General features: G+C 36.8%; 1 protein-coding gene and 1 long non-coding RNA gene across 3 annotated transcripts; one reads left to right on the top strand and one right to left on the bottom strand.

Annotated features, from left to right (window-relative positions):
• Positions 1-4,221: 4,221 nt before the first annotated feature.
• Positions 4,222-7,659, top strand: LOC137743805 (uncharacterized). Of its 2 annotated transcripts, none has more exons than XR_011069534.1 (6): positions 4,222-4,658; positions 5,503-5,742; positions 6,409-6,475; positions 6,700-6,806; positions 7,077-7,139; positions 7,495-7,659. It is a non-coding gene; the product is annotated as an uncharacterized lncRNA (long non-coding RNA). The 2 variants fall into 2 exon arrangements; XR_011069533.1 differs by having other exon boundaries at positions 4,223-4,658; positions 6,397-6,475.
• A 2,683-nt stretch (positions 7,660-10,342) lies between these two features.
• On the bottom strand, positions 10,343-12,080 carry LOC137743794 (EPIDERMAL PATTERNING FACTOR-like protein 6). The gene is made up of 3 exons (XM_068483732.1): positions 11,842-12,080; positions 11,669-11,712; positions 10,343-10,778 (listed from the first exon to the last, which is right to left on the bottom strand). The coding sequence occupies exons 1-3, from the start codon at positions 11,945-11,947 to the stop codon at positions 10,545-10,547; spliced, it is 384 nt and encodes a 127-aa protein (XP_068339833.1). The 5' UTR covers positions 11,948-12,080; the 3' UTR covers positions 10,343-10,544.
• Between the last annotated feature and the right edge of the window lie 11,157 nt (positions 12,081-23,237).

Raw genomic sequence — 23,237 nt, forward strand, 5'->3', positions numbered from 1 at the left:
AAATTAAGGGGTTTCGACCACTAAGGTGAGCTCAGCTGCATATAGGCCCATGTGTAAAAACTCTAATACTCCATCCATACCTATGTCTCTTGAAAATATTGAAAGCGTAAATGCTGCCAGGTCATGTTTCAGCAAAAATATATCTTTTTGATAGTCGAAATGCTCTGTCAGAGCAAGTGATAAAGCTTGTGGATACTCTCAAGCAAGGTACTTAGTTTGTAATCTGTCATTCATAAGTCTCGTATAAAGATCATGGCGATTGTTTTATCAACTTCGTGAACCGGGTTAACGTGTTCAGTGTCATATGACGTTATTAAGACTTTTTTCTAAACTTTACTAGTAAATCATGACATGGTGCACAGCTTAATTAACCATATATTTCATGTTCAACAAACACGACTTTTTTTCTAAGAGCCACATGCTTCTTAAATAATAAATGTAACACCAAAATATATGAAGGGCTCAATTATCTGGGATAATCTATCATACAAGAGCCACAAGATAACACCAACCATAATATCGTATTATAAAGTAATACAATTTAATGAAAAATGCTAGAGAGACTAAATTTTTAAATCAGATTTGCAAGCAAAATAATGTATCCCCAATAGAGATATGCACATTAATCAACATTTAAGCAATAATCCAACTATGAAATCTCACTACCGCTGCTTATTTTGTGTAGTTAAACTCCTATCCCTTCTTTGTTGCGTAATAGGAGGATGACAGGTTTTGTTTATGGCCTCAAGTTTTGGCTAACAACAACCACAAGCATGCCTTCAGACTCGTAGCACTTCTAAGTGGTCAATCGAGACTTCTATACAATCAACTGAACTTTTTTTAAGTAATCGAAAGGAACTGAACTTGATTTCTACCAATTCCACAGATTCATATTGGCATCAAATATTTTGAGCAACAATCCCACAACAATATTGCCAGCTATGAAATGTGTACGTACCTAGAGATAACAACCACTAATTAACTAAAATTATTTTATGACATTGTAATGTTCAAAGGGTGTGCTATGAGTTTGTTATGTGATCTAAAGTTATGACATTGCAATGTTGAAAATTGTGCTATGAGTTTGTTATGTGATTCAAAGTTGAGAATGCCAAATATAATTTACTCAAGACCCTTCTAGAGTTTGCCTAAATTCCAAAAATTAATATAAAAAATTGGCCAATAATTAAATATATATTCCATGCCAAACAAACACGACGTTTAACAATCAATATTTTTTTTTTTTTTTGGGAGTACATCGATATTTTATACTAAGGGAAGGGAGAGTTCGGCTAAGCTATACAATGGGCAGCCTAATTTGGTATCGAATTCGCCATCCATGAGATTCAAACCTAAGATCTCTCACTTCCAAGTGAAGATGAATACCACCAGACCGTAGTACTCAGTGGCACCAAACAATTAATTAATTAAGTTAATTTACACAAGAGACACATATTAAATAATAATTGTAAGACTAACCATAATATATATATATATATATATATATATATATATATATATATATATATATATATACATACATGGCCATGATGTGTTGGCATGGCTTCAGGAGCAGCGCTTGAGCTAGTAGGTCTAACTTGATGATTCTTCAGCAAAAGTTGATTTTGCTTCTCAACAAGTAGTAGGACAAAGACCCAATATGAGAGTTTCGTAAATTTATGTGCTCGATATTGTTACTGCATGATAATATTGGTGGCATAAAAGTTGAATAAGTCTCCTTTAGGAGATCATGTTCAGTCAAGTCATCTTCGTAGAATGTGACAAGTGATTTCATAGGACAAATTTCATAATTGTATTCATTCACAAACTTGAATTGGAAGCATCAATGTTGCCGATCATATCTTGTTTCAAGCAAATTTATCTTCTTGATGATCAAAACATTATGCCAGAGCGAGCCATTAAGTTCATAGATACTCTCAAACGAGGTACTCAGTTTATAGTGCGTTATGTACATGTCTTTGTATAAGGATCATGGTGGTTACTTTGTCAACTTTGTGAATCGGGTTAACATGCTCGCTGTTGTATGACGTTATTAAGACTTTTTCTAGAGTTTATCAGTAAATCATGACATGGTGCACAACTGGTTACATTAATATATAGAAACTTGTTCATAATTAACTACATATTCCATGTTCAACAAACACGACATTTTTCTAAGAGCTACATACTTATTAAATAACAATTGCAACACCAACCATAAAATATATGGAGGGGTCAATAATTTGGGATAAACTATGCTACATGAGCCAGTAGCTAGATAACACCAACCATAATTATTGTATTACAAAGTAATACAATTTAATACAATGGTGACCCCTAAGATTTATTTTACCATTTTAAAAGTTTCTTCGAAACCCTAATGACCATGAAGTATCACTACTACGTACTGCTTGTTTTCTGTGGTTAAACTCCTTGTCATCTGTAACGATCCGTCCAGGATTTTACGGAACGTCGAGAGTATTTTCATAATTTCACTTTGATTAGGATATATTTTGGAATGGTTGTTTTTTTTTTTTTTTGTCTTAATTAGTGTGTCTTGTGGAGCTCACTTTCCTTTTTGATCCCCCGGTCAGGCCTACGAGCGAATGAAGTGTTCTATATACCTTCGGGCGAATGAAGTGTTCTATATGCCTCCCGGCAAATGAAGGGTTCTATATGCCTCTGGGCAAATGAAGAGTTCTATATGCCTTCAGGCAATACTGATACCACTTCTAAGCACACTATATATGATATATGTTTTATGAAGGTTTTATGGCATGCTAGGGTTTTAAGAAAACCTATTACTTATTATGCTATTTGAGTTTTCATAAACTTTAGGGGTTAGTACGTTGTTGATTAACTATTTTAGTATTACTATATATCAACTTGGTCCACTTATGTTTTGTTTTACGCCCCACTTAGGACTTAGAATCGAGACGTACAATCCCGGCGTCAAGGCACTCCCACATCAGCATCTTCGAGTCCTCTCGGTGTAGGACCCATCCCTTTGTTTATTCTATTTTATATTATTTCCTTTTTAGTGTCTTGGATTAGTTGTATGCTCTGAACACGTTCCACAATTACATATTCATTCTAGTTAAATTTACAAGTTTTATTTATATTAGTTATTTCTTTCTAGTTCTCATGCATTCTAATATGACTTCGTCATCTTCGGATGTCGGCCAGCACGTGCATACCTTAGTATTTGGAGGATATCAGAGGCGGGCGTGTCATCATCCCTCCTTTGTTGCATAATTGGAGGAAGCTTGCGTTTTGTTTTGTGGCCTCAATTTTTGGCTAATAACAACCAGAAGTATGCCTTCATATTCTAAGCACTTCTAAGTGGTCGATGAACTGAACTTGAATTCTACCAATCCCTAAGATTTATATGTGTATCAAATATTGTAGCTTTGAGCAACAATCCCACAATAATATTGCCCGTTATCAAACGCGTACTTAGAGATATATAACCACTAATTAACCGAACTTATGGTATGACATTGTAATGTTTAAAGACTGTGTTATGAGTTTGTTATGTGATCCAATGTTAAGAGTGCAAAATATAATTTACCCAAGACTTTTCTAGAGTTTGCCTAAATTCCGAAATTAATATAAAAATTTGGCCAATAATTGTTGCTGCCAAATTGTTCGTCTGGCTAGGTAATAACAACCGTACCAAACAAATATGTCACTAGCAAATTATAAAACACAATATTTTGGAGAATAATAATTTCCACCGAACACTCTTTTATCTTCACTTGCAAGTTGTTGGAGACACACAAATATGGTTAACACATATCTTCCAAGAAACTAATATAACAATTGATGAATATACTTGAACATCAATATCACTAAACACTACAAGAAAAATGGTCTTTGGGCACAAAATTAAGGACACGAACGAGGTGTTTGTGTTTGTTTAAACACCAATAAGGTGGAACAGCGCTCATTTGGTAATGGCCACCATGACTTGTGCGCAATGTTAAGAAAAGTGGACACAAACACATTATCGGGCACAGAACCATGACTTTTGTGCCGTTAATGTCAGCAATGGAAATTTTTTATTAATTTGCAATGACACCATAAATATAATTGTGTCCTATAATTTAATATATTTAAAGTAAAAGTAGATTTTTTTGTGCCCTTTGTTTAAAATAATGTTTTAAACAAAATAAGAAGCCATTTTCCTCAATCTTCACGCCTCTCTGTCCTCATTCCTTCATTCTGCCTCTCTGTGTTTCCCCTTTCAACCCAGCCTCTCCTCAATTCCTCCGCCTCTCCTCTCTCTCTGTCTCTCCCCTTCCGAGCCTCTCTTCAACCCTAGGCTCTCTCTCTCTCTCTCTCTATCTATTTTTGCCAAAATTTTCTATTTCCCTCTCTGTGTCTCTCTTGCCTCTCATCTCAATTCTCAAGTCGGAGTTCACATCTCACGCAGAAACAGAATTTGTAAATCCTTCCCCTTCAAATTTCACACACACTGCAAATCGGTGGGTCTCAACTCAAGTCTTCAGTCGAGTTCACAAATTCTCAGACTCTGCAAATCCATCTCCTTCACACAGAATCTACAAATCAGTTGGCCTCAACTCTCATCTCATCCCGAGTTCCCCTTCAGTTCAATGCCTGTATAATGGGATTCTTTCCTTTCCACTTCGTTCCAGGTAAAATGGTAACAGTTTAGAACTTGTATCGTTTAATTTAGTTAATAATTTGTGATTAATTTTAGGGTTAGGGTTAGGGTTAGGGTTAGGGTTCGTTTGAAACACAAGGGAACTGAGCGTTTTTCTCTTTTGGGTAATCAAAAGGGGATTTGATCTGGTTCAGATTCAAACATACCCATTTTTGCTTCGAATCGGAAGTGACCTGTCGTCACTTCGAATAGGTTTATACTGGAAGGTGATTGGCTGTTTTTATGAATTAACAAATATTGAGTTGTATATGTACTAATTAATGTATTAGCCAATGGTATATTTGGCTTTGGAAAGCTGTTATTCAGCTTTTTCATGGCACAATAATTAATTGGAAGGCTGTTATTCCATTTTGCTCAAATTTGTTCATATTTCTCTTTGATTGTACAATTCAGGTTGATTGTTCATATTTGTGACTTGTCCATATGAACGCATTTGTACAATTCAGGTTGATTGTACAACGAGTGGGTTTTCGTATTTGAACAGTAGGCAATGATTCTTTAAGGAAGTTGAACTGGTAGAGTAATTTAGTTTAGGAAATAAAGCATGAATTGGTACTGGTAGTAGTATGTATAACGTATTGATGAACTTACAATCTAGAAAGAGAAGGGGTTTCTTAGAAAGCAAATGAACTGGCAGTGGTTGTACTTTGATATGTTGTCAAATTGCTATGGTATTGGAAGTGGCAAATGGTTTATTTGTTCAAGTCTCTTCCAATTTTTCTCCTAATCTTCCCTTTATAGTTAATTTTATTTCCAACTAGCTTTTGTATGCTCTAATCAATTTGCTTGATATGATGCTGTTAATTTCCAAATAGCTTCCATCTAAAATTTCCCCGACAAGAACTTCCATACGTCCTAATCCAAAGAAGCACAAGAAAGCACAAACCTTGCAAAGGGCTTCTACAACAAACAGGGGATTATGATGTTAACCTTCAGAGCTATTGTATTTGCTTACCTGATTTTTCTTTTTATATACTTGATTAAGACATTTTGAATTTGCAAGTTCTGAAAGATGCTGAGATAGCCTTACTCCATGGCAGATCTGGAACTTCTAGGTATTGATTTTAATTAACTCTATTTTTTGGTGTCATTTTCAACTGATTGTGGGAATGGTTTTGAATTCGACTATATTCGTTTTGATGACTATATAATGAATGTGTATCTATTTGACTACATAATGAATGTGTATGTAATGAATATTGTAGTCTGTTAGCCGAGTGGGTCTTTTATTCACTAACATCAAGCAAAGGGTTATGTCAGTCGGTTTCAACAGGTTTTTTCCATGGTCGCTCTCAATAGCGGTAATTCCAGTTGGTCAATTTCTTTGGTCTGTTACATAACTTAAAAGGATAGGAAACTTCTCTAGTCTCTGCTTGAATACTGGAATCAAAATGAAGATGATAATATTTATCTATAACGAATCTAATCATTGAGCAACTAGCCATGTAACCTTGTGCAAAGTCTTATGGGACTGAACAACCTAGTAATGCATTTTTAAGTTTTTAATGTTTGAAAGTTTTTTGGTCCTTGAACATCACTGGAAATATGTGGTAGTTTCCCCTCTTGTTGGTTGTGTGAACTGCTTTATAGAAAATCTTAGAAGTTTTGTTTGTTTTTTATCTTGCTTGTAAATATATTTTTTATGAGGAGTACTTGTAGTTTCCCTATTAATCTTCTGCTTCCATTGTTGGTTGTTTTGGATGGTGGAGTTGTGAAATAAGAATCATCTTTAAGCAGGTGGTGGAAAGGCCCCTAAAGCAAATATGAGTCCTCCCACAGATGATAGAGGTATATCTTTCATTCTTTATCCCTTCATTTTCTTTGCTCTTGTAAACTATTTGGTTTTTCTTTATCTTTGAATTTATATGTATATATACGTACGGATGTATGTATGTATGTGTATCTACTACACTGAATTCGCAGGCTTTTAGTTTGTTTAAGTGCTGAATTTTTGTAAATCCGCATTTGAATTTTTTTTTACCTAAACTTTGTTTCCCTCTTTTCCCATACAGGTTGCTCTGCTTGGGTTCAATTTTAAGCGCATTGAAAATGGAGGGGAAATTGATGCCAGTGCACCTTGGGACTATGCTAAGATTCAGATTTTTCCATCCCAAAACAGGTTAGGTTTTCGCCTTCCAATAAATTTTATTCTTTTAAGGGTATATGTTTTCTCCTCTGTTGTATTGGATTATAAAAGTTTGTTCTTTCTCTATATGCTACACTAAGTGCATTATTATTTCCCGTTGGTGATTCCTTTTGTCTGGTTATTCCATTGGAGAGTAACTACATGTTTTTTTTTTTTGTGTATTAGAATTGATAAGTTACCTTTCCTCTCTTCGGACTTATAATAAATTGATAAATTATAATGATTTTTCATATTGTTGTATAGTTCCCTACCGAGTGGAAGCACGAAAGACATTATCAAAGCTGAAAGCTACTTGATTATAAGCAGGTTAGATTTCAAAAAACTTATTTATTAGCTTGTGCTTGCCTGGTTATTTGTTTTTTTACTTATTCTTTGCTCTTTTCTTCAATTTGGCTGGTTGTTGCATTATGCTGCCAAGAGTATATCTTTCTACTATTATAATTAGGACTAGTGTAACAACTTGCTATTTAGCTACTCTCTTACATAAGAAATCGTTAAAGTTTATGGTATGTGTATTTAGGCAATGATTGAAAAATATTTATGTATTTTGGTTGGCGTTTCTGTCGAAACTTTGCTACATAGTCTTTCAAAAGAAAGTAGCAATGCATCAGCATCGCTGCCTTTACTGCTCGATAGATTTCTCACTCATGTTCATTTTCAGAGGCTGGAGCAGGGGCTGAAGGTTGTTTGCGGTGGTTGAGGGTTGTCTGGCATGTGAGGAACTCGAGAGTAATGGTATTTGTTATGTTCTTAGATTTAGTTAATAGTTTTTCATGAAATAAAAAATGTATTACGAATTATTTTCATTATATGTATGAATAATTTCTTATTGATGGTATTAGTATTTGAATATAAAATTTTTTTTATATATTTATCCTATTGGGCACAATAACAAACTTGTGCTAACGAAAAGTCATCTGACATGGTGTCAGAAAAGAGGCACAGAAAACCCTTATTTGTGCTGAGCCTTTTGGGCAGCAAAGAACATATTGTGCCCTTTGACAAATGGTGACGCCCATAGAGGGCACAGACGCAAAGATAGTAGCTGCATTGTTGCTATTGGTCTATGAGCACAATTGTTGGTGCTTTTTGGCCTCAAAGTGCACAGATAATTTATTGTGTGCAGTGCTCATTTTTCTTGTAGTGAAAACATCATCATTATATATAATTCAAACTTGTTCAACAAAACAAAGTCATGTTCATAAGCGCTCTATTTTCTTATGAATAGGCTTTTAGCCATATTCATAAAAAGTGATGCAAAAGAATTTAACTTCATTTTCTTAAGTGGTTTCAGCGTGATCATTATTATCTCGAATATCTTTGAAGCTCAATAACCTTCTTCCGAAACAAGATGAGTAAAATATCTCTTGAATGGTTAATTCAATACCAATAAACAACATTATATTAGTAGTGTCGTGCCTTTCAATCAGGTTGTATAGGCTTGAAAGGTTGTCAGAGGTAAAGGTTTTAGGTACAAAGTTAGTAAATAGTGGCGTTCACACAAAGATGATATGTGTAATTGCACTATCTTCCATACAACTAACATCACTACAAGACATACCTAGAAGTAAAATAATTGAATCGGTCACATTTGTAAGGAAAAAATTGAATTTCATTCATTTAATCAATCATTCAAGAAATAAAATCCATAAGTTAATTGTCCCAAACTTTAAAACAAACATCAAACAAATAATCCAAAAACAAAAGAAATAATTCAAAACTAAAACAAAAAATTAAGGGGGTTCGACCACTAGGTGAACTCGGCCACATATAGGCCCATGTCTAGAAACTCTAATCTTCCATTGGTGCATGTGTCTCTTGAAAATTAGAAATCTCCATAATTATATCTTCGAGATTATCCACTTGAACAAAGTTAGTCTCTACTGGTTTGCGACATAAATGATACCCAACAACAACTTAAGCGGAAGATTAGCGAGTGCGAGGCCAATAGTCATTGGAGCCACAACCATAACACATTTCCACTTCTTTGGTGGCAGATGTCTTGCCCTTGTAACGAAGTTGTAAGCCTTGAGAGTTAGGAAATCATGCTTCAAGGACGAATTATATAAGCCGTTGATTTTTTCTATTAATGAAAAAAAAAAGCTAAAAGTTGTATTAATGAAGCATTATTATATAAGCTTTTTGGCTATGCCTCTGTGGGTGGTGGGAGCAAATACAAAGAGGAGTTTAGGAGTATCTGTTAGGGGGCAGAGGCTTCAACCACACTCCAAAAACCAATGATATCAATTATCAATTACATATGCGACTTTTTATAGAATTTATGCCACCTTATGTTTTTTGGTACAATATTTTATAACGTTAGCACGAGAATTAACATTAAATTGTGAGGTGACAGAAAATCCATAAAGAGTCCCACTTTAAAAAAGTCTCCCTAGCATTTCTCAAGCATTAATATAATCATTTTGATTATATATTAACCCTGGTATTATAACTAAGTCCTTAATTAAATAAAGTGAATTTAGTGATATTTATTTACAAATTTAGTTTAAAATTGTCTCCTAGCAATATCATGAAGTTAAGTAGAACTTGTTATATATTGAGCTCACAAAATAAAATTGGACAAGGCCCATAGTGACCTTTTGTGACAAAAGAAGCCCACAATGTTCTTACTTGAAATTAAGATGCCTTTTTCACTCAAAAGTTGGACATTTAAAGTAATGTAGACTTTTATGAGAAGTCTAAGTGGTGAGGGTGCGATAATAAGTTAGAATTGAAGTAAGTTATGGCTCAATTCTCTCCAATATTAATGCATAGGCAGGCAACGTATGCATGCAACATCTCTCTCACAAACAAATTCATTTGTTATATGCTAATGGCATGATCAACTATCATCAAAAAAATGTAGTGGCAAAATCTTCAAGTTAGACAATGTGCACAATTGCTAATAACCGTTTGATTTAGCGGCACATAATTTCTGCTCTCTTTGTGATGATTTTAAATTTCATAGACAATAATTCTTGAATCATAGATAACAGATTGCACCTTTTCTTTGTTATTATTGTAGTACTTGATGGGGAACTAGTTTTCGAATTGTATGTGAGGGAGAGCCTGTTTCGTTGTTTCATTGTTCTTTATGGATTAGCTTTGAGAGAGATTCTCCTACGTTATTGTGAATATATATCTATGAGTCTACAACATTCATTGTATGATCAGAGTCAAGTGAGACGGAGGAGGGAGGGCAAGACAGTGTACGGGCCGGTGACATGTGAGTTTCTCTTCCTGCGATGAGTGTTGTAGAATTATCAGGATATATCTCTATTTGTAGGTGAGAACCTTTCCAAGTGTAGAGAACCTCCACTGATGTTCAGGTGCTACTATTTCCTAGCTTAGCTAGTTCCATGATTATCCAGTTTGGGCCTTAAAAAAGACGGGGGAGGAGGAATGAGTTCATATTCGTAGTTGTTGACAAGTAGGTTTATAGGGAAGGAAACAACCATTCAATCACATTAAAGATAAATTTCCAAATATTTAACACAATATATATTCTCCATATTGATCATAGAATACTCTCCGTCAATGTTAACGTGTATATATTTTTCTACACAAAATTAAGTCCTATAAACTAATATCTTTTTGAAGAATAACTAAGCATACGATCAGCTAGAAAAGTAGCTAGCTAGAGAGACTTTGTAATACTAACACAAACAAAATAAATATCATAAAGCATATGATGATCATATTCATTTATTTTCACGGCATGTACAACTTGTTGCCACATTTGCACCTCCAAGCCTCCGGGTAGTACTCCGCCATCACCGGCGTCCCAGGCGGCACAGACACGTGAACCGGCTTGCAAGGGGTGCACCTGCCGCACTTGGATGTGCACCGAGGGGGGGACGATCCAGGTCCACTCAAGTACCTCCTAGCCAAGCTCAAAGTCATCATCCTCTGCTCCCTCATTTTGTCACTGTGCTTCCCAAATTCCTGCACCACTTCAGTTAGTTAATCTCCCAAAAATTAGCAATTATATATAACACAATTATCCACCAACCCTTCTGCGCACACGGTTTGCTAACGTCTGCCGACTTGTCAACATATATCCTTAGTGCTAAAGTGCGCCTACCAATGCTAATGTTCGCCGGCCCCGATAACAATTTTTAGCTCACGGGAGTACACTATACAACATGGTTTGAGCGGGTAGGGCGCTGAGCACAGCAGGCGCAAGTTACCAAGATGCAGTAGAATTTTTAGAAGACGACAATATGAACAACAAAAGCCTTTTCTTTTGCTTCTGAAAAGCCAAATAAAAATAGGTGTCCTCCAAGCCCAAAGCTGTGTGCTAAACTACGCCTGTGGTGCTGTGTGCTTCTTAATTAGGCAGGCTGAGCCGTACTACCAGACCATTTTTCTTAGTATGGACCAGGGTAAACAGCAGCAGGACCACCCTGTCCTTCAGTCAGTGTGTGCTACTTATCAAAGCACCATGGTGGGTGGTGGCTTGATCAGTAATAACAATAATAATATGGTTCTATTTTTGTCTTTTCAATTTCATACAAGCATATGCAGTCTTTATCAAAAACCCAGCTTGGGTCAAAGTTAGTCAAAGCTACTAGAGACTTGCTGTAAGGTCATGATATGTGGTGATTGATGTGATTCATGTGGAGAACAATAAATAACATAAGAAAGAAGCATTAGTGCTCATTGAATGTTGAAGTATCAGATAAGGTAGAGATTTTGGCACTCCTCGTTAGTCATCTATATTCAGATTCCGGCACTTCGTAAGTGCCAGCAGGAAGCTAAAGGAGGAGTGTTAAAATCACGGACCATAAAATATGATAGGTATAGTGGAACTGTGGAACTGCGGAACTACCTACCTGAAAATATGAATCCAGTTTAGCCGTGAAGGCACAGTTGTTATCTGCATTTTGGAAACAAGTAGATAATTAAATTCTGTTTAAATGAAATATTAATTCAGTAAAAAATTCAATTTTTTCTAAAAAAAAAATAATGTAAAATGGGAAATTAATTTGATTGTTGAAAAGTTCACCTGGACATGTAGTGGAAGTGGAACTGATGGTGGTGAAAAGTGCATAAATTGAGAAAATGCCGATGGTGGTGAACGTTATCAGTCTGTGAAGTCTTTTCAACTCCATGGACAGCAAGATGGAAGCTCAAAAAACCCACCAATGGCAGAAGAAAACAGCAACTTTATCTGATATTTTCTGGGCTCTCTCTCTCTCTCTCTGTGGCTATTTTTCTCTCTGGGACCTTTTTCAGATTAACTAGGTTCCCTTGTTGCAACTGTCATCTCAGCCCTTAAGTGAGGGTAGTTGTGTTGGAGGTTTAAAAAGAGGGATGGTATATTTAAGCAAGTTTGAGAGAGAGAGAGAGAGAGAGAGAGGGGAAAAAGAAAGGGTGAATCTAAGAGGGCCGTCACATCCTAAGCACTGCCATGTTTGGCTGTTTGATACTCTTGCAGGCTTTTCTCTACTGTCTTTCAACAATTCCCAAACACAGAAATGTAAAAAACTAAAAACAACTACTGCTCTGCTACCTTCTGCACCTCCTCCTTTTTTCCACAATCCACTTTCCTCTTTTTCCAATTTTTTTCCTCAGCAAACTTTCACTCACTCCCCGGGAAATTTTTAATTGGAACGAGAACACGAATAATACATCATTTATTTTTATTTAAGTGGTGAAAAATTTTAATTTTTAGTTATTAACCTTTTAACGCACATAACTCATTATTTATATAAAAACACATAATATTTCATCTCGTGTGACGATCATACTGAAAAATCTCTCCTCACTCCCCCACCCATATCTTCCCCGACCCATATCTTCTTTGTTTTTTATTCTCTGCCCTCATCTCTTTCCACTTCTTAAATTTTTAGCACCAAACTTCTATCTCTTAGTAAGATAGTGTATCTCGTGCATTAATGAATAAAAGGTTAAATTTGTGTCCAGATAAACATTAATTAGGAATTTAACAATCAAATTTCGGTGTAGCATACATCGATGCATACTAAAAACTCTCTTAGCGTGTATCCTTGCATTAGATATATTTTTTTCTTATATTGTCACAAGAACTATACTTTTTAGTTTTTTGCTCCACGAGAACTATACTTGGGTCCTAACCCTATATCTATGACTAGGTTGAAAATAATTAAATAATATGTTATTAATTTATTTTTAAAGCCGGTATGACATGTGTTGTATTAGTATTAACTCATACTATTGGATAAGGATGTGCGGTCCAGACCCTTTAGTACCAAAATATTATCCTTACCAAAATAATTACATTATTAAATAAGATATTAAGTATATTATCATGTTTTGCACGACGAAAACTTGCGCGACGCAGTTAAATGCGTCACGCAAAGTATGTTTGCATGACGTTAAACACAAAACGTCGCGCAAATGGTATTTGCGCGACTGCACTTTGCGCGACGAAGATTGGGGTCGCGCAAACTGTTTTGCGCGACGTAAGTACCCTTACGTCGCGCAAAACAGTTTTGCGCGACGCCAATCTTCGTCGCGCAAAGACCATTTGCGCGACGGTTTGTGCGTCCCGCAAGATTTTGGCGCTAAAGCAAGTAAGTTTTACCGCTTTTTCTGTTGACTTTGCGTGACGCAGGACTACGTGAGTCGCGCAAAACAGCTTTGCGCGACGCACGTGCACTTAGGTCGCGCAAAACATCTTTGCGCGACGTATGTGGCGTCACGCAAAACAGCTTTGTGCAACGTAAGTGCACGTGCATCACGCAAAACATCTTTGCGCGACGTAAGTGCACGTGCGTCGCGCAAAGCTGTTTTGCGCGACGCCACATATGTCACGCAAAGTCAGCGACTTTTTTTTCCTTTACTTAATCAGTTTTGGTGGTAGAAACTGCAAACTAGTTGCAGCAGCTACCTCCCTTGGATCTTGACAATGTTTTCGCCATGCTTTCATGCAACCTCATTCAATATTCCTTCAACAAATAGATTGGCAAGTCGAGAATTGTATTTTTGAACTTTAATCTTTTAAGACGATTAAAATTTAATAAAAATCTGGTGTCAGATTGCATTAAATTTTTGGCAACTCATATTATTTTTTTGTTTTATAGATATCTTATTTAATGTCATTGCATTAAATTTTAAATTTATTATTATACACATTTTAATTCATTAATTTTATTTAACTTCCTCTAATTAGTGTACCTAAACGTCCATATCATAATATATTTCACTAAATTAGTGTACTGAAATATCCGTATCTAAATATATTGTAGTGAACTAGTGTACTGACATTTTGAAGGTGTGTTTATTCTTGAGTTCATTTTGGAGCACACAGGTAAGCCGCCTCCCCGAATTTCAATTTTCTTTTATACTAACATGTTGTTAATGATTCAGGCACCCAATCTTGAATTTAAACTATTACCGGATCATTTCAAGTATCACCTTCCGTTCAAAGATAAATTTCATGCCGTTTGATTCAAAATAAAAAAAAATAAAAAATAAAAAAATAAATAAAAGAATGTAACTATTACCGGATCATTTCAAGTATCACCTTCCATTCAAAGATAAAGTCCATGCCATTTGATTCAAAAAAAAAAAAAAAATGTAACTTTTACAAAGGTTGTTTGCTTGATGCCCCACTACTTGGCAAAACTCTTGAAGCGGAAGGCATCGGAGCGGGAGACATCGAAGATAGAGCATTCGAGGCCTCAATACTTGGCCAAACGCTGGATGACCCAGGAAAAATGTGCCTCTGGAGGAAAGCCGCAAACCTTTGACGGTCACTTTGGATTCGACCTTCAGAGGATTGCAGCTCATCAAGCTTCCTCTTCATGCCCGACGAATAGTTATTTGCAAGCACGTGCAAACTTCTATTCTCATACTTAAGCAGTTTGATCTCTTGCTTAAGAGTTTCCACCTCTGCCATCAACGATTCAACCTGACGGGAGCGAGCAAGTAGGCGTTGGCCCATGTTGGACACAGAGCCCGCACACTGAACACTGAGAGCGAGGGACTCTTGAACGGCCAACTCATCGGACCGTCCTGAAAGCAGCCTACTATCCTTAGGAGTAAGGAGGTTCCTAGCTACTATCGTAGCTGTTGTTGCATCCGTCATTATGGAGTCTTCACCTGTAAGAGGACCGTTAGAAGATAAAAAAGAAGGGCGCCATACATTACCTTGACAGGGCACAACCGGATCGCTGCTGAGACTCAAATCTAAGCAAAGGTTCGATGGGTTAGTCATTTTTCAAAGGTGTTCAACGAGAAGGGGTGGAAGGAGTTAAATCTCAAAGGGCCGGAGTCGATTTTCAAGAATGGGCAATCTTCAGAGAAGGGGTGGAAGGAGTTAAATCTCAAAGGGCCGGAGTCGATTTTCAAGAATGGGCAATCTTCAGAGAAGGGGTGGAAGGAGTTAAATCTCAAAGTTCGGCGACGATCTCTCGGCTTTTCAGAAAACGCGTTCAACTTTGTCAAAAGATCTCTGACAAAGCTGAAAACACGTGGAGGCCATCATCGCAACTACACACTTTTGCCGACAAGCGCAAAGTTCGGCGACGGTTTTTCTGCTTTTCAGAAAACGCATGCGACTTTGTCAAAAAGCGAAGGGGCGTCGTTCAGAAAGCGAATGGGCGTCGTTCAGAAAGCGAAGGGGCGTCGTTCAGAAATCGAAGAGGCGTCGTTCAGAAATCGAAGAGGCGCATTCAAAGATCGAAGAGTCGTCACTATTTCAAAAAGTCGGATTGGCGGGATCAAAATGTTAGTCGACAAGGGTAAAAGAACAGTACCACCACTTGTTATCCCTATATATGTCGACAAGGGCAAGGCACACCTGAAGAAAATGCCCAACTTTTCCTCACCTCTGAGGGCGCACTCCCAGCAAAGCCTTTCGAAATACTCAATTTTTTCTTCTTCCCCAAAGATGATACCAGATGCCTGGAGTACAGATGACCCAGGAGGAAACGGTAGATGGAAGCATGTGGAGACAAGCACAACAAATACATGTGCTGATTCATTCACCGCTTCTTCAAAAGCAAAGGTATCTCATATCATCAAGGTCAAAAGCAAAAGTATCTCACATCATGCTTTTTCCCTGTCTTTTTCTTTGTCCTTGTTCTTACTCGCATGGCAAAGTGAAAGAAGCAATCAGCCGGCACTTGGAGCCAGTCTTCCGATCTGGAGCCGACTGCCTGGAATCTATTCCTGGTTGCTTACCTAGCGTTGCTCTCGAGTAGTCATCTTCAACGGAGCAAGTAAGGCAAGTGAAAATGATACATTGAAGCATGTGGAGACAAGCAACAACTGCATATGCTGAGCTATCCTCTAACCCTCTTCAATACGAATTGGAAAGATTGAACAAAGAAACAGATAAAAGGAGGAAGCTCAGACCTTCGGGGGAGACCAAAAGAAATCCTGCTGCCCAGTTCAAGAGTAGCACAAAGGAAAATCAACGAGTGGAGGAGACCAAAAGAATCTTCCAGCCCAGTTCAAGAGTAGCCTGTGGAAAATCAACGATTGGAGGAAACCAAAAAAATCTTCCAGCCCAGTTCACGAGTAAGCCTGTGGAATCACCAAGATCAAGCCTCAATGCAATCACCAAGGAGAAGATGGAATTGAATAACATATGTAAAAAAAATTATTATGGGTTTTTTTTAGAATAATATATTATTGCGGGGTTTATGTGAAATAAAAATTGAACTTGAAAGGAGGAAAGTTAATTCACGGATGGGCAATCTTCCTATTACTTCCTATTACAATTATTAAAGTTAATTCAATTAACTAAAGTTGATTCAATTAACTAAAGTTTTTCTACAAATGTTGTCCCGAAGGTTGGACATAATCATTACTTCCTATTACAATTATTAAAGTTAATCCAATTAACTAAAGTTGATTTGAATGTGATGATGATGGAGATATAGATATGTATACATATAATATAAATATACCTATATTCAGCTGAACTGCATCTGCATATCTGCATGTGTATATAGTTTTTGGTCAAAAAATAAAGACAAGAATGACATAGTGAGATTGAGGTTGCAGCCATTTATCAGTTAGATGTTTATCTCATCATCTAATAATTTGTCTCTCCTGATCTTGTGACATAAAGAGGATTTTATACGTCAAGATATAAAATGATTTTTATGGATAGAGTTATATACAACTTGGGTGGTTTAGACTTTTTCTACTTACACTCTACACCTATCAATTTGGATAAGAGAAACTTATAAGCTCTTACACTCTACCGCTTATTCATAAAATCAATTAGCAATGTGAGGAGTAGTCCAACCTCTTATAAGCTCTTACAAAATTTCTCTCTTTTACCTTCACATTCTCACATGTTTAATATCTACTTAAATTTTGTTGAGAAATTGGGGCGGAGGAAGGCTTGCCGTGTGGTGGGTGGACCGTGTAGGGATATTGGGTTGAATTTCTTCTTTTCCTTCATTACTTGGACATAATCATTACTTCCTATTACAATTATTAAAGTTAATCCAATTAACTAAAGTTGATTTGAATGTGATGATGATGGAGATATTTGCATAGGTGATAGAATCTTGCTGACAACCTTCGATATTCAGATGGAATTTGCGTAGGAAGGGGACGGGTGGCACTCTTCTTCTGCTTCTCTCAGGTTGAAGAAGATTTCTCAAGCAGTCCTTCAACATGGAACAATGTGTTTGTACGCTTCTGATTAAACACAAAAAGGAGTCCTTCAACATGGAACATGAAGATGTAATTGAAGTTTCTACAGAAGTTACTAAATACTTGATTAACAATGACAATGATGTATCCCTTCACATTGCAAAGCTCATCCCCTCCGTTAGCAATTCTGGACAATTTGAGGTAACATCATCAATTCATTTTATCAATTTTTTTTGTTTGAGCATTTGTCACCACATGGATGATTGTGTGAGCCCTTCTTCCCTTTTTCCCTTTTTCTTTCCCTCTTCTCTCTTTCCCTCTTAATCTAATAGACCACTTAATATAATTAATAGACCACTTGATTTTCCCTCTTTCTTTCCCTCTTTCCCTCCCGTATAAACCTCTTTCCTTCTTCCCTTTTTCCCATTTTCTTTCCCTCTTTCCCTCTTTCCCATATATTGAATCTGAATTTGATTTTTAAGACTCATCTTTCTCCCTCTCGTTCGCAAGGCAGTGACGCCAAACTCGAAACCAACGCAAATTAAGTGTATAGATGTCGCATTTGATCACTCGTCGTAGGAGCGTGACCAATGCGCCTCCTACACCCCTTACTGAGGCTACTCCTATGGGGCCCCAGATGCCTGTCTCATCGACGTCATCAGTATCCATTCACCCGCTCAGTGCACGACGTCCTCACCGACGTCGTCGTGAGCCGGACCCTTCTGATCACACTTCCGCAGCATCCAGAGTTGAGGGTGAGGCCTCCCATCCAGGTAGTTTTTTTTTCTAATTCTTGATGACTACGTTGTATTTTTTTTTCATTTTAAAATTATTATTTTTAGGATGCTAAAAATTTGTTGGATTGTGAAATGCTATACTATTAGGGGAAGTTATGTTGGATTGTGAAATGCTATATTATCATTTTGGGAAATGCTATACTATTAGGGGAAGTTATGTTGAATTTTTTGTGAAAATTTAAGCTTTGGGTTTTCACCATTTAAGTATTTTTGGCCAGCTAAAAAAAAAACTAGGGGGCCTAGTCGAATGCTGAAGCCGGCACAGAGTGTACGTTTGACTGGCTCCAAGATCAAGATTGAGTATGACCCACTACATCGTGGAGCGGCTACAGCTCAACAACATAGCATCATCGCTAGTAGCTGTGGTGTTGTTATTAAACAAATTTGTCCTATGCAGTGGGAGAAATGGGCAGAAATTCCAGATTGGACGAAGGATTTGGTGCGAGACAAGTTGTCGGTTAGTATATTAATTTTTAACCTTTAACTACTTGGTTCTGCATAAAAATATTGTTCTTCTTGATGTTCTGTATATTCATTTTGACTCACTGGATTACTTAGGTATGTATCGAATCTAGTAATGAAATTAAATCATCCAACTCTTGTATCTCGTTATTTAATTCATTTTGATCTATTATATTTCTAACTATTATTTTATTGTTTTTCATATTCGTAGGTAATTTTCGTAGGTGAAGACTCCGTGATGCAGGACGCCACAACAGCTACAATAGTAGCTAGGAACCTCCTAACTCCAAAAGATAGTAGGCTGCTGTCAGGACGGTCCGATGAGTTGGCCGTTCAAGAGTCCCTCGCACTTAGTGTTCAGTGTGCGAGTTCTGTGTCCAACATGGGCCAACGCCTGCTTGCCCGCTCCCGTCAGGTGGAATCATTGATGGCAGAGGTGGAGAGTCTTAAGCAAGAGATCCAGCAGCTTAAGTACGAGAATAGAAGTTTGCACGTGCTTGCCAACAACTATTCGACGGGCATGAAGAGGAAGCTTGATGAGCTGCAAGAGTCTGAAGGTCGGATTCACAGTGACCGTCAAAGGTTTTCGTCTTTCCTCCAGAGGCACCTTTTTCCTGGCTCATCCAGCGCTTGGCCAAGTATTGAACCCTGGAATGCTCTAGCTCCGATGCCTCCCGCTTCGACGCCTTCCGCTCCGATGCCTTCCGCTTCAAAGCCTTCCGCTACTATGCCTTCTGCTCCGACGCCTCGTAGTGGGGCTTCACGTAAACAACCTTTGTGAAGCTCCATCCTTCTCCATGTTTAGTATCTTTTTTTTTTTTTTTTTTTTTTTTTTTTTGAACATGCTTTGTTTTATTCAGTGCATTGGGTTGCCTCCCAAGTAGCGCTTTCTTTTATGTCTTGCAGCCGGACGAAGAACCCAATCACTCCAGGATATGTTCACGAATCGGATGAGAACTCCGAGTCATTAACTAGTACCTAAAACAAGAAACAAAACAAGATTAAGAATTTGGAATAAAAACAAACAAAAATAAAACAATCCAAGGGATTAGCAAATTTTCTAATCCCCGGCAACGGCGCCAAAATTTGATGCGGGATTTTATACGCACACAAATTAAACCCTCTTTTCGTCAAATTGTAGTATATGTATAAGTAGGGATCGTTCTGGACCGGGGATTAGGAGGGATTGTTAACCACTTGGATTTGACTCAAAAACGTAAAATAACAATATGAAACACTATACTAGACTCAAAGAATGCAAAACTAAACTTCAAAACACTAAGACAAACCAAAAGACTCAAAACAACACAAACACACTCAAATCTGCCTAAAAACCACTTTCTGGGCAGATTTGAACAAAACCACAAATTTGGACGAAATTAAGTAATAACTTGACTCAAGAACGTAAAAACACAATATAAAACACTAAACTAACTTAAAGAATGTAAAACTAAACACTTAAAACATTAAAATAAACCCAAAGACTCAAACATCACCCAAAACACTCAAAACTGCCTTAAAATCACTTTCTGGGCAGTTTTGAGCACTTTGGTGAATTTGGACGAAATTGGGAAATAAAATGAATCAAAACACTTTAAAACATAAACTAAACAAATTCTAAGCACTAAAGAACAAGAAAGTAAAGGGGGGTTTTAAATTGACGAATTTGAAATTAAAACAGCTTGTAAGTAAAAACAGATAGTAAATATGAAATTGTGATAGAATAGAATGGATGGGAACCTAGCTAAGGGGTTCTTCTCCACACATGTTACACTTGCATAATAAAATGATTTCCAATTGCATTTCAATAAACCATTAATTCTCAACACCCCAAGTTAACCGTGATGCACTAATTAACCTTCAAATCTTCCTAACGTTATTGAATTGGATGATGCATGCGACAATTCAAAACATTCCCCACAAGTCCTCAACATGAATGCATAGAAGAGGTACAAGCAAGAATCATTACGCTCTATGAAAATTATAAGTGTTGACGAGGCATTCGTTACTATGATTGCATGAAACTTATGCCAAGAATTCGTTTAACGCGATTGTTTATAAGCAACCTCCACTACTTGTGAATATAAGTTCGTAACTATTAGGTGAAACTCACTTATATTCTAGCGTCATATTCATGCATGAAAATTAAGCGTGCACTCTCAATAAACATACATAAATAAGTTATCAATCAAACGGTTAAACAAATTGAATCACAACTTATGAAACGCAATTAGAAGTAATCAAATCAAAATGTAAGCATAAACATATATTTCGAATTTCCTCATAACTTTGAAATCAAAGAAACACCTAAACATTCCAACAACTCAAACTTGAATTGTATGAACGTTTAGGCACTCTTCTCTTCCATTCCTCATACGTACAAAACAAAGAGAATTGAATTTAAACATTGAAATCAAAGAAACACCTAAACATTCCAACAACTCAAACTTGAATTGTATGAACGTTTAGGCACTCTTCTCTTCCTCGTTGTTGTAGCACAAGGTCTAAGGATAGTTTGATGGTGTGAATGGTTTGGGGAGTGGTGTTTGGATTAATAGGGAAGGCACGGCACAAGGGTGGTTTGATGTCTACATTTCTGCAATGGATGAGTTTATGGAAGAGTGTTTGGAATGGATGAATTTCTGGCACAAAGGCCTTATTTCTGTGGTGAATGGATTGTGTATGAATGAGAATGAATGAATGAGTATTTATAGGTGAAATGGGGGGAACATGACAGCTAGGAACTTGGTGGAAATCTGAAATGGTGATGGGAGATGCATGTGGCTGTTTGTGCATGTGATTAAAGGGTGGAAATGCATGTGCTTTGACAGAAATGAAAGGGAATGCACGGTTTTGGTTGATTTCTGGTGGTTGTGAGGTGGAAATCTAGGTGGAAATGCATGTGGACTAAAGCTATGTGAATGATTAAGGTGAATGTGCATGAGTGCATGTGAAATCTGCCAAGATGCATGTGTTATGAAGTGGATTTTCTGCAAATGCAAGGTGAATGTGCATGTGATTAAATTAAAAGATGGAATGCATGTGAATGACAGCTAGATATGTTGATGAATGCATGTGACTTGTTTGTGGTGAGTGAATGCATGTGCAAAGCTTTTTGGGAGAAAGGTGGATGAATGCACATGTGACTTAGGTTGTGAAATCTGATGGAATGATGAAGTGGCTGAAATGATGAAAGAATGAGGGTATGCACGGCACAAGGGAAATGTTGGGTGATGGATGCATGTGGGTTAATTAATTAAGTGTATGATATGATAAGTGATTGATAAGATAAGTGAATGATATGATAAGTGGTTGATAAGATAAGTGGTGAATGATATGTGGTGAATGATATGTGATAAGTGATTGATAAGATAAGTGATAGGTGATGATAAGTAATGGAAGCATGTGAGGGAATGAATAATGAATGCATGTGATAAGGGAATTGGAAAGGTTTAAATGTCCTAAAACTAAAGGGAACAAGGTTCCAACACTTTGGTCTTCAATTTCGTCCAACATTTTGGCGCCAAGCATAAGCTATCCATCCTTAGCCCAAAAGTGCTCCAAAAGTCTCCAAAATGCATCTTTTTGCTCCTTTAGCCCTTTGGACCTACAAACACACGAAAATAGCTTAAAGGACTAAAATAACTAAAGAAACATAACGTAAATGCACGAGAACAAGCCATTTAAGTCGCATGAATATGCTCCTATCAAATACCCCCACACTTATCTTTTGCTAGTCCTCGAGCAAAACAAAACAACAAAAGATCACGAAACTAGACAAAACGAACAAAACACAACCTACACCTTCCAACAATCGTCTCATGGATTTCCAATGCTCATGAGAAGTTAAAAATCATTATTCCCACAGATTTTAGCCATCTTTACACTTAAGTACATTCTTAATCATAGTCACCATATACAAGTTCACAATTAAGCATTTAAAACACATTTCGAATGTAGTAACATGCCTTAGAGAATTTCCTCAATTCTTTACTAGAATGCACTCTATTTTCACACAGATTTTCTGACTACACACCCTACACTAGTTATATGTGAGAGATTGATGTAAACATGAAAGACTAGCATCTCACATATGTTATAACAAAGAAAGCATTTTCTGGAGTTAATAAGCATGTTTAGATATGATCTCAAGAATGGAATGCTCCTACTTAGATGCGAGAACCAGTGACACCATAAGCTCATATCAATTCCAAACTCCACATTATTGAACACATAACGATCAAGATAGAAGCATAAGGGTTGAAACGGGGCTAAAGGTGTTTGGCTAACAAAGAAGGGATATGGAAAACAAAGGTTCTTAAAGAAATAGCGAGCAAAACATTTGAATTAACATAGAATTCACTTTTGAATGAAAACTCAACTTTTGAACAATAAGGGGGAACAAGCTCATTTTTCTTTTTTTCTTTCTTTCTTTCTTTTCTTTTCTGTTTTTCTTTTTTTTCATATGTTTTTTCACAATTTTTTCTTTTCTTTTGCCTCTCATACATAAACACTTAAGAACAAAACATTCTCTCCCCCACAC

This window comes from Pyrus communis, chromosome 8 (genome assembly GCF_963583255.1).
Source record: "Pyrus communis chromosome 8, drPyrComm1.1, whole genome shotgun sequence".
In the NCBI taxonomy this organism is placed as follows: Eukaryota; Viridiplantae; Streptophyta; class Magnoliopsida; order Rosales; family Rosaceae; genus Pyrus; species Pyrus communis.

Bases quoted from the DNA above. Each gene is read 5' to 3' on its own strand.
- LOC137743794 (XM_068483732.1), bottom strand. From the start codon at position 11,947: ATGGAGTTGAAAAGACTTCACAGACTGATAACGTTCACCACCATCGGC. The intron at 11,713-11,841 runs GTGAACTTTTCA...TCCAAAATGCAG, and splicing joins CACTTCCACTACATGTCCAG to ATAACAACTGTGCCTTCACG. The intron at 10,779-11,668 runs GTAGGTAGTTCC...GAAGTGGTGCAG, and splicing joins AACTGGATTCATATTTTCAG to GAATTTGGGAAGCACAGTGA.